The following is a 12,591-nucleotide window of genomic DNA, read 5'->3' on the forward strand; positions in this document are numbered from 1 at the left end:
TGCTATAAACTTCCCTCTTAGAACTGCTTTTGCTGCATCCCATAGGTTTTGGGTCGTCGTGTTTTCACTGTCATTTGTTTCTAGGTGTTTTTTGATTTCCTCTTTGATTTCTTCAGTGATCTCTTGCTTACTTAGTAGTGTATTGTTTAGCCTCCATGTGTTTGTACTTTTTACAGTATTTTTCCTGTAACTGATGTCTAGCCTCATAGCGTTGTGGTCAGAAAAGATACTTGATATGATTTCAATTTTCTTAAATTTACCAAGGCTTGATTTGTGACCCAAGATATGATCTGTCCTGGATAATGTTCCATGAGCGCTTGAGAAGAAAGTGTATCCTGTTGTTTTTGGATGGAATGTCCTATAAATATCAATTAAGTCCATCTTGTTTAATGTATCATTTAAAGCTTGTGTTTCCTTATTTATTTTCATTTTGGATGATCTGTCCATTGGTGAAAGTGGGGTGTTAAAGTCCCCTACTATGATTGTGTTACTGTTGATTTCCCCTTTTATGTCTGTTAGCATTTGCCTTATGTATTGAGGTGCTCCTATGTTGGGTGCATAAATATTTACAATTGTTATATATTCTTCTTGATAGATCCCCTGATCATTATGTAGTGTCCTTCTTTGTCTCTTGTAATAGTCTTTATTTGAATGTCTATTTTGTCTGATATGAGAATTGCCACTCCAGCTTTCTTTTGATTTCCATTTGCATGGAGTATCATTTTCCATCCCCTCACTTTCAGTCTGTATGTGTCCCTAGGTCTGAAGTGGGTGTCTTGTTGACAACATGTGTATGGGTCTTGTTTTTGTATCCATTCAGCCAGTTTATGTCTTTTGGTTGGAGCATTTAATCCATTTACATTTAAGGTAGTTATCAATATGTATATTCCTATTACCATTTTCTTAATTGTTTTTGGTTTGTTATTGTAGATCTTCTTCTCTTGTGTTTTCTGCCAAGAGAAGTTCCTTTAGCATTTGTTGTACAGCTGAATTTGGTGGTGCTGAATTCTCTTAGCTTTTGCTTGTCTGTAAATGTTTTAATTTCTCTATCGAATCTGAATGAGATCCTTGCTGGGTAGAGTAATCTTGGTTGTAGGATTTTCCCTTTCATCACTTTAAATATGTCCTGCTACTCCCTTCCAGCTTGCAGAGTTTCTGCTGACCCCACATCCATTTCTGCTTCCTGTCATATCTCCAGGACTTGGCACAGTGCGTGGTCCCACCTAGGTGTTCAGTTAACTTGTTTAGCGGCAAATGGATTGAGCAGATGGATAGAAGGAATGAAACTGTCACTCTGCCGAGTAATGTGATTCCATGGCTGTAGTTGCTGATAATCAGGTCTATCATTTTCACCCTGAGAAATTTCACCCAGCTGTGTTTCTGACAACATGTCAGACTAGGGTCTTGCAGATTCTCCAAACACATGTACCTGCACAATGGACATGATGGAGGAAATATTGAATGATAGTGATGTAATAGTTTTAATAGTGTTAGCTAATATTTATGACTACCTATGTGCCAGGCACCCTATTAACTCAGTTAGACCACACCATTTACCCTATTTTGGAGGTGGAGAAACTGAGTTATAATGAGGTGTAGTAGGCAGAATATTGGCTCCCCAAAGAGGTCTACATCTGGGTCCCTGGAACCTGGGCCTATGTTAGGTTACATGGCAATGGGGAATTAAGGTTTCAGATGGAATAAGTTTGCTAATGAGCTAACCTTAAAACAGATTACCCTGAATTATCGTTGTGAGTCCAGTGTAATCATAAAAGTTAGAAGAGGGCACAAGAAGAGAAACCAGAGAGATGGCAGCGTGAGGAATCACTGAGGCTCCAGGTAGCACAACACTGCTATAGCTCGAAGCTAGAGATGGGGCCACAAGCCAGGATAGCTGCTGGCCTCTGGAAACTACAAAAGACAAGGGGACAGATTCTCCCCTGGAGCTCCAGAAAGGAACACAGCCTGCAGATACCTTAATTTTAGCCCCATGAGACCCATTTTGGACTTCTGATCTACAGAACTATAAGATAATAAGTGTTTTTTTAAGCCATGTGGTAATTTGCTGCAGCAGCCAAAACAAAACCAACAAACAAACAAAAACCACAAGAGGCAAAAAGACTTGTTCCAGGTCACACAGCTTAAAAGGAGTAGAACTAAGATTCAAATCTCACTCCAAAGCCAATTTCATTGACCATATTCCATACTGTGCCGCAGTAGATTAGGAGTCCATCACCTTAAGTACTTGGCCACCTCACCTTACGTTGAAAGGTGAGTCAATGCTAAAAGAGTAATGAGAAAATCCCCAAGTGCCAGAAACAAAGATAAATCTCAAACACAGGGACAACCAGATGCCTGACATGTAGCATAGAGAGAAATAAATGATAGAAAACAAAGATTAGGAGTTGTAGCAGATAAAATGACAAATCTGCTGCTTCTATGACTGGATCTTTGATATCCCAATATCACCAAGGAGCATTAGCTTCTAAACACCCTATAAGTCCTGGTTCTGGATGTGGGTTTAGAGAACCACGTGGAAGCAAGTGCAGTACTGCTAGGGAGGTAGGTATAATGAGAGAGAGAGAGAGACCCAAACAAATCTGAAAATCAAAATTCCAAAACATTTTAGGAAATCTAGTGTTACATGCAATCTTCAAACAAAAATTATTAAAAGATAGTAGTTTAAACAAAAACATTTAGATTAATATGATTAAGATGTTCAAGAAAATAAATGAAGGCATAACTTCCATTAGGGATGCACACGAAGTTTTGAAACAAAGACAGGCAGAAATGGAATAAAAACAGATAATGAAAAAAATCCCAAAAAGAAAGCTTTGAAACGAAAAATAAGGTAACTAACATAAAAAGCCAAAAAATAAAAGAGGTGTGAACTCTTTTCACAACTCTTTCACAGCTCCCCCCAGAAGGCAACATAGAAAAATAAAAACATAAAACCTATAAACTGCAAGTAAGAACCTTTGAAGACACTGACACCCAGCTAATAGCAGTCCTAGAAGAAGAGAAGAAATGTCAGAGCAACAATTATTTGAAGAAATACTTGCTGAGAATTTTCCTTAATTAAAGATGTGACTTCTTAGGTTAAAAACAAACTCCACATGACCAGCAGAACACATGAAGCAAATCTACAGCTACATGCATTATTGTGAACCTAAGAACAAGGCAACAAGCCAGTCTTAAGATACCAGATTACCTGCAAAGAAGCAATTGGGAGATCAGACATCTGCTTGGCAAAAATAGACACCGGAAGAAAGTGAGAGTATATCTGCAAAGTGCTGAGGAAAAATAACTGTCTACCTAAAATTTGTATCCAGCTAAACTAACATCCAAGAGATTGGAAAAAATAAAGATACTTTAAGACACACAAAGACTGAGATAGTGTCCTACTCACACACTTCAGAGTGCAGTTTGGAAATATCAAATAAAATTGAAGATGCTCATGACCTACAACCAGGAATTCTATTTCTGTGTATATGCCCCAGAGAAGTTTTCTCATTTGTGTATAAGGAGATATAAAAGTTGTGAATTTCAACATTGTTCATAATAACAAAATATTGGAAATGACCTATATGTCCATTAATGGGAGAATTGATAAATAAGTTGTAGCATAGTCATTTAATGAAATAATATAACCACAGAGCTTATAAACCAAAGTGTTTCTCAGATTTCAAATAAATGTGAAAGTTGAGAAAAATGTCATCACAGGGCCAGTTGCAATCCTTAAGTGCTTTGGGGTATTTTGGCTCCAGTATTTCTGCCATGTTTTTAACAGTATCCCTCAGTCCAGCTGCTGGTGGCCTTGCCTGAACCATAGGGAGCCATTCATATTACCAAGAAAACCCACACCTTCGGGATAGAGCAAGCTTCCCAGGAAGTCAGGTGACTTAGTTGGGAAGGGTCGTTGGTTAGATCTGGCCAGTGATCCTCCTTAACTGTTAACTCCTTGAGATAGAAGTTTCAAATTGTATAGAAATACAGGTTGGTAAACCCACATAGAAAGAATTTGTATTGAACATACATTAAATGCCCAGCGTTTAATGGCTGCCTGCCCCCTTCCGTTCAGTGAGCTTTTCTTTATTTTTAAGGGCATACTAGTGAATTCACAACATTTTGATATTTTCCTGAATGTCTGTTTGATTTCAGGACTGGTACGCCAAGACCCCTATGGGTAAAAAGCGAGCCTTGGCATTAACAGGAGATAACAAAGAAAATGAAAAGAACAAAGGAAAAGAGAAGGAGAAGAAAGGGATAAAGGAGAAAAAGAAAAAGAAAAAGTAATGCCTCTCTGAGGAGCCAGGGATGGAGGTGGGCCCGACTCTCCAGGGAGGAGATTGACCATTGCCTGTCTGAAGAACCACACTGATGCCCTACGTCCACCAGCCCTGCCCTCGCTCAGTTAGATCTTTGTAAGCTGACTACCAAGTTAGTTGTGCATAAAAAGCATTTCTAGAGCTTGTAATTATTTCTTAATCTATATAAAGTTTGTATATAAGCAAAACTCACTCTTCACACACTCCACAATCTATCCCAGTTGGACACGTCATCTCATTGGTACTAGTTGCTAAATTTAAATTTTGATAGTTAGAAAATACTCTAATCTGACAACTAGTAAATTCAGTCAGTCATCGGTACTACTAACTTTTTATTAATAATCTGTATATTATCTTGCACATATTTTAATAAATTAATTATTTGCTCTATTCATATCTTCTATATAATGGAATAAAAACTTTTTCTTGGACTGACTCAATAATTTGGTTGCTGGAGCTAAAAAAGATCTCTTAAATTAACGCTTTCAATCTTCTGACTTTGAAGATGGGGAAACTAAGGCCCAGGGTCACACAGCTAATATTTGAACATTGGGACTAAGTCATTGCCTCTTAATTCCTGGGTTCCTGCTCTTGAGAAGCACTGGAGCACTGGCAGGCCAATGGCTAGATGAAAACTACCACCCAAAAATGGGGTAAAAAGAGGAGAAGAGAAACTCTAAATAAAGAAGTAAGAAATTCTAAGAAAGAAAAAGATTAAAGAATAGAAAGGTGAGGGTCAAAAGATAAATTTCAATTTTGTAGGAATATGAAAGGTTACTTGGTGGCATATTGTAAGTAACCCGCTTCTAAATTGTGGTGAGAACACAATCAAAGGAAGGAGACAAATTGAGGTGCAATAAATTTACTGGAATTTAATTCAGATTAACTATTGTGCAGTTTTTGGTTACACCACAGAAAGTTCTACAATCTCCTACTCTGTAGACCAAGCTAGATCTCCTGGCTTTCCTGGGATTTTCAGTGGGTTAGATCTTTAATGCCCAAAACTACCAGGGGTTCCCAGCTGTCTTCTGGCCACCAGCACATCCCCCTCAGCCTGTGTCTGTACAGGACATAAACACAAATTAGACAGAAAGAGACAGCCCAGGCTCCCGCGCTCTGCATGTGCTCTGTACAAACTGGAAAGCCATCCCTCAGAGGCTGTCCTCTTGAACAAACTCCAGCTTCCCGGTGCCCCGCCGTAGATTTGCTTCTCATACCAAAGGAACCCCAATTTCTGCAGACTGTCTGCCTGCCCTCCCCTTACCCACCCCAGACTGTGTCTGGCCAAGGCTCAAAGTGGCCTGAGAGGTGGGCAGACTCCCCATCCTAAGCTCAGAGAGCAGTGAAATGTTCGTCTCTCCAGGGTGGTCCACGGAGACCCTTTCTTTCACATGTCATGGGGGCAGACTCTTGGTTTTGACCCAAGATGAGAGCTCCAAGGCTCTAGGGTTTGGTGTTCATTGCGAAATAATAGGATCTGGATTGTAAAGCAATGAAAATCATGATTGTAAGGGAATAAGCGTTATGAAAATGTTAATGGTGGACAACACCTTTTAACTTGGTCTGACTGTGGGAACAAGCACACTTTTCAGAAATCATACAAACCTGTGTAGGTAAAGCTTACTAAACAATGACTAATTAATTTATAAAAAATGAAACAGACCCACAAACATAGAAAACAAACTTATGGTTACCAAAGGGGGAGGTGGGAGGATGTTAGGAGTTTGGGATTAACAGATACACACTACTGTATCTGTAGCACAGGGAACTAACTGTATTCAACATCTTGTAATAACCCATAATGGAAAAGAATATGAAAAAGAATATATATATATATATATATCTGAATCACTTCACTGTTCACCTGAAACTAACACAACACTGTAAATCAAGTATACTTCAATAGAAAATTAAAAAATAAAAGAATTTAAATGGCCACATGTGGCTAGAGTGCCTAGCATACTGAACAGTGCAGTTTGGAGTAATTTTGAGTCTTAAAAATTGGTAAAGATCATCTAAATATCGTCCCTATGGGCTCACTCTCTCATGGCACATTCACACTGAGACGTGATCTCCACTGGCCCCTCTGTTTTCTCCCAAACTGTGACTCCCTGCCCTTTCCAGTGCTAGGTTTTCACTCTGTTCCACGTGGCTCCCATCAGCCAGCCCCACCTGGTTACCAAGAACCACTATGTCCTCCCACCCCAGCTGTCTTTGCCCAGCTCACAGGTGCCCTCAACTCTGCACAGAGTGGGCCCCCTTGTAGGTCACTGCAAACTGCACAGGAGCCTGACAAGCTATAACCCAGCACCTTACGGTAGTTGTACCATGGCCTCCTGCTCTGTGTGTGTGCCAGGAGATGGGTAGATTCCTGCACATATACTCACAAAAATATATTTCACTTTTTTTATATAAGCGGTAACATAGCATATATATTGTTCCACCCCCTTGCTCTTTACACTTAATAATATACCTTGGGTATTGTTTCATATCAGCACACACAGATTGGCCTCATTTTATATTAGCTACGTAATACCCACTTGGTGTATATAGCATAATTCATCTGACCAGTCCACTCTTGGTCAGACATTTAGATTGTGTCCACCCTTTGTATTCCATCAGTGCTCCAATGAATACCTTTATACATTCTTCTGTGTGGACATGTACAGGAGAAAGATCTGCAGGATAAATCCCTAAAAAAGAAGTTATGGCAACGGAATGCTGTGCAGTCATTAAAAAGGATGAAATAATGCCATTTACAGCAACATGGATTATTAACTACAGATTATCATACTAAGTGAAGTAAGTCAGAAAGACAAATATCACGTTATCACTAAAATATGACTCAAATGAACTTATCTATGAAACAGAAACAGACTCACAGACATAGAGAACAGACTTGTGGTTGCCAAGGGGGAGGAGGGGAGAGGGATGGGGTGGGAGGCTGGGGTTAGCAGATGCAAACTATTATATATAGGATGGATAGACAACAAGGTCCTACTGTATAGCACAGGGAACTATACTCAATATCCTGTGATAAATCACTTTGCTGTAGAGCAAAAATTAACACAACATTGTAAATCAACTATACTTCAATAAAAATAGAAGAAGTTATTGGGTTAGATTGGCCATGCACTTTTATTTTTTAGTTTTTTTAAGATTTTACTCCTGTTGGGACAAGTCCCTTTATTTATTTTATTTAATATTTATTTATTTATTTATTTGGTTGTGCTGGGTCTTAGTTGTGGCAGCCGGGCTCCTTAGTTGCTGCTCATGGGCTCCTTAGTTGTGGCATGTGAACTCTTAGTTGCGGCATGCATGTGTGATCTAGTTCCCTGACCAGGGATGGAACCTGAGCCCCCTGCATTGGGAGCACGGAGTCTTATCCACTGCGCCACCAGGGAAGTCCCTAGCCGTGCATTTTTAATTTGGGTCACTCTTGCCAGGATACCAGGCGCTCACCCACCCGTCCTGCAGGAGGATGCTCATGACATCATCATCCACTGGGCAGCTCATCAAACTATGAGCCTGTCAGCAATCCATGTTTCAAATCCCAGGTCCCCCTGGGAAAGCGATGCAGCCATGTGCTACAACTCCCATTCTTATCTGACGCAGAGACAGGAGACATGACAACCCTGACGGGAGGAAAGCAAATAAGAGGGTGTGTGGGGTGGAAGGGCAGAGGGACTGGGGGAAAGAAAGGGAAACAGACCCTTCCTGGGAGTTCTGCTGGGGCCTGAGCTGTTCCGGGGTCATTATGTGACAATTAGCTCCTCTGGAGTGTGTTCTGAAATGAAGGGGACAGTAATTAATGTCATTAACCCTCATTAAGGGAGCATCTATGGAATGCAATCTGATTAAAGTGGAATTAAAGCTCTCGGTGGCTCTGCCCTCTGCCTGCCCTGAGGAACCAGCAGGTTCCGCGTCCAGAACCACTGCGGGCTAACACGGCATTCCTTCAAAGATGTTCTTGAGACCATCCGGGCTTAAACAAACACCTCCATCCAGAACTAGCAAGTTTAAGACCCCTAACGCTGAGGAAGCTACTTTTGTGTGTGTGTGTGTGTGTGTGTGTGTGTGTGTGTGTGTGTGTGGTACGTGGGCCTCTCCCTGTTGTGGCCTCTCCCGTTGCGGAGCACAGGCTCTGGACGCGCAGGCTCAGCGGCCATGGCTCACGGGCCCAGCCGCTCCGCGGCATGTGGGATCTGCCTGGACCGGGGCACGAACCCGCGTCCCCTGCATCGGCAGGCGGACCCTCAACCACTGCGCCACCAGGGAAGCCCTGAGGAAGCTACTTTTGAGGCTCTTCCTAACCCTCCATCCATGTGTGATAGGAGGACAGTCATGGTGGTCGGTGTCACAGGGCTGTTTCAAAGAGCGACACTATTTTCAGCCACTAAAGACATTGTGGGACCCAAACAACTGAGAGAAGTGGCTTCTGATGTCCTCGCAGGTCTGAAGATTTTAATTTAAGAGAGGCATGGATGATGCTAACGAAAGCAGAGGAACCACGAAAGACCAGTGGGCTTGAAACCAAGCTGGCAGCTACCTCAACAGTGAGGTTTGGAAAATCAAAGGGAGCTTGACCCAAAATATGTGTCTCCAAGCACCTAAGATCCCCACCATTAGAATCACTCATTCACCAATGCATAGTCCCCTTAACCATCCCAGGTCACTAGAAGTCACGGTTGCAGCATCGCAGTGGTGTGGGATTCACTCTCCAAGTCTTTTATTGAGCGCCTTCTACGTGCCAGACACTGAGATGCCCAGGGGAGCTGCTTTGCAGTCTAGTGGGGGAAGGGACATCAATGAAATGGTTGTGCAATGAATGTGTGTGTCCAGATCTGCACAAGGGGTGTGGGCACTGGGCACCCGACCTAGGACCTTGTCTAAGGGATCCGGCTTGCGGCCACCTGGCCTCATCCCTGCAGGAACGTTTTCCGGATGGAGAAGCTGAGACTCCACGAGTACCTGGCAGGTCTGATTCCTTTCCTCTTCAAAACGGCCACACTTAGCACCCATATAACTACCTAAGACGGTGTATTTCGGGCCCCCGGCACATGGGATGTACTCAGTATGGGTTTATTGCCTCATAGATATTCTGCAGTGCACTTTTCATATGGGGCTTTGGGAGGCAAACGGGAGCCCAGGAGTTGGCCTCCAGGAGTTTTGGCCTCTACCCCCCGCTCCCCTACCCCACGCACTGGACTGTAGTGGGATGACTCTCTCTTCTCCCCAGCTCACCCAGTTCCTCCACGTGACAGACAGACACAGTGCCTCGCTCTTCCTTTTGGCCTAGGGATTAAGCATCTTAGCAATTTGGTCTCTGCAGTCAATTCTGGTGGTTTAGAGCAAAGGCCTTGACTGACCCAAGCCCAGGCTGCCCAGCTCTCGCCCTTCCTGGCCCTGCATCCTCCACGTTCTCACCAGGCAGGCAGTTGGTCTCCACCCTGCGAGGCTGCTGGGTATAGTGACCCCAGCTATGACCCGTGCACCCAGCACAGCGGCCGGCCCCAAGTGAGGTGTCTGTGAGCACCGCTGGCTGTCCCATGACCACAGAGCTCGCGCTACAGGGGAGATTACAACACAGCACTGCGATGAAGGTGGGGTGGGAGAGGGGAGGGGGGACGCTCCTGCATCCCCAGGGCCAGGGTGCACGGTCCTGTGAGAAGCCAGGAGGTTCTCTGCCGGGTCCCCCCTCACCCTCCATCACCAACCATTTCACTTGGCTCTGTTTCCCTTGTTAAGGGCCAGTTTGGGGGTCTGGTAGACCTCCGTCACCCCTCTGGGATACCCCTGCTCCCTCTCTAGAGCCCTTGGGGAGCCTCACTCTGACCCGTCCTCAAGCCTCTCGTCGCCTGTCTGGAGGGAGGTCAGCCAGTGTCTGAGAGGAGGGCTGTGGCTTCTTGGAAAGCACCGTAGGCTGAACTGGGCTGCGTCCAAATACACAAATGAGCTGGGTGACCTCGGGTCAGCCCAGCCACACACACACACACACACAACACATATTCACACTGCACACAGAAACACACACGCCCCACAAACACACATGCCCACACACATAACACCGAAAGCAGACTCCCTACTCCCCAGGTGGGGTCAGAGGGGCCAGCAATCTTCCCAGCATCACAAAGAGCTGCTCGCCAAACAACCAGACCACACACTCAACTCGGAGGAGGGAAGCTGAACGCAGGGTGATGGGGGGCCCATCCTGGGGGCGCCCAGGGAGCCATGTTTGTTTCCTCGTCTATAAAAGACCTGGGGTGAACCCCATAAGGATCCTTCTAGCTCTGAGTTCCTATTGCCCTTAGGACAGAAGTATTCCAGAGATGAGGGATCTGTAAGCCTTAATCCACGACAGTCATCAGGGTCATTTGTGATAAGAGGACCATGACCAGGTTCACCCCGCCTCCTAAACAATTGGGATCCAGCCACGTTCTTGAGAAAACACCCAAAATATCACAGGACAAAGTCCTCTACCTGCAGCTGAATGTTCAACATCACACAGCAAATGGAGCCAAGTGCCGAGGGTTTTATCCCGAGAGAAGCAGACCCCGTGCTGATGAAGAAAGTAAACAGCTGGAGGTCAGAGCTGGCGTGCTCTCACTCCACACGTGATTCTCTGAGCATCCTGGCTTATTTTATGTCCCAGAGCTACAGCTTTAGGGCTGAAGCCCTATCTGGTCAGAGGTGGCCCTCATCTCGGAGAGCAGGGGCAACTTTCATCTTTGACCATTGGCGTCTGACGACAGCTTACTCAGGCTGCATCAGCACCGCTCAGGCGGCCCCGTGGGGAGTTCGGCTGCTTCTGCATCCTCCAGGCACCAGCCGAGCATCTTGCTGGCCCCGCTTCGGGGTCAACTCCCTCTCCAACCGTAGTGCCCACCCTGTCCCTCTGTCCTCCTGTCTTGCTTCATGTTGTATTAACCACGCTTTGTTTACTGCCCCCCGACATGGTAGACATCCGTCTGTTTTCCATCCTGCTCCAAGCTGCACTAGAACATACAGTCCACCAGAGGAGCAAAGTGAGAGCCTGGACGAATCCAGGGAGAAGTCCTCCCTCACCTTTAAGTGGACTCTGAACGGCCGAGAAAATTCTATTGTGCGAAGCCCCTGAGAGCTTCTCGGGGTGGAGGAGAGCAGAGAGGACCAGTGGAAAGGTTTTAGGGGCCAGGCCTGCAACAGTGTACACATCAGGTCTATTTCCTTGGTCACTATGCAGTCACACGGCCATGCTCAAGAGCAGGAGAGGGGGAGAAATATAGGAAAGCTGTATGCCCAGCCTCTACCACAAATGAAAACATGAAAACTTACCTCCAGCTTTTAAATTGTGGACTCAAGTGTATGAATTCAAGAACATTTGCTACTTCCAAGCAAAAACACTAAAGATAAATGAGTATTCCCTTCCGGACAATCCCATTAATATTTGCTCTCTGACTACCTGAAATTGCCTTTAGAGAGTCATTCTTTTGCAAGAAAACTTTCCAATAGTCTTTTATCAAAATGTGAATATCCGTAAGAGGGGAGGGATGCGCATTTGTGTTTTTATTGAGTTATGACACAAGTAGAACAAAGGCACAGTCTAGGATATGAAGGGGAGGTGTTGTCAGCCCCTTAGAAGCCCACTTGCATAGATGTACACCGACAGATGAATGGATAAAGATGTGGTATGATATACAATGGAATATTACTCAGTTATAAAAAAGAAGGAAATAATGCCATTTGCAGCAACATGGATGGACCTAGAGATTGTCATACTAAGTGAAGTAAGCCAGACAGAGAAAGACAAATATCATATGATATCGCTTACACGTGGAATCTTAAAAAAAAAAAAAAAGACACAGATGAACTTATTTACAAAACAGAAAGAGACTCAGACATAGAAAATAAACTGATGGTTACCAAAGGGGAAAGGGGTAGAGAGGGATAAATTAAGAGTTTGGGATTAACATATACACACAACTATATATAAAATAGATAAACAACAAGGACCGGCTGTATAGCCCAGGGAATTCTACTCAATATTTTGTAATACCCTATAAGGGAAAAGAACTGAAAAAGAATATATATATAAATAACTGAATTATATATATATATGTATATAAATAACTGAATCACTGTACTGTAACCTGAAACTAACATGATACTGCAGATCAACTATACTTCAATAAAAAATAAATAAATAAATATTTTTTAAAAAGAAGCCCACTTGCAGCGCTTCTGCACTGGGTGTGGTGCACACGGGCCACTTACAGTGCCATCC

General features: G+C 43.8%; 1 protein-coding gene across 1 annotated transcript in view; it reads left to right on the forward strand.

Moving 5' to 3' along the window:
• Positions 1–10,515, forward strand: part of IQCA1 (IQ motif containing with AAA domain 1) — a 177,991-nt gene extending 167,476 nt beyond the window's left edge. The window contains exons 19-20 of the mRNA XM_060105914.1: positions 4,162–4,292; positions 10,422–10,515. Of these exons, the coding sequence (XP_059961897.1) occupies positions 4,162–4,292; positions 10,422–10,515 (225 nt within the window). The remainder of the gene's footprint in view (positions 1–4,161; positions 4,293–10,421) is intronic.
• Positions 10,516–12,591: the final 2,076 nt, after the last annotated feature.

The sequence above is a fragment of the Mesoplodon densirostris genome, chromosome 8 (genome assembly GCF_025265405.1).
Source record: "Mesoplodon densirostris isolate mMesDen1 chromosome 8, mMesDen1 primary haplotype, whole genome shotgun sequence".
Taxonomy (NCBI): domain Eukaryota; kingdom Metazoa; phylum Chordata; class Mammalia; order Artiodactyla; family Ziphiidae; genus Mesoplodon; species Mesoplodon densirostris.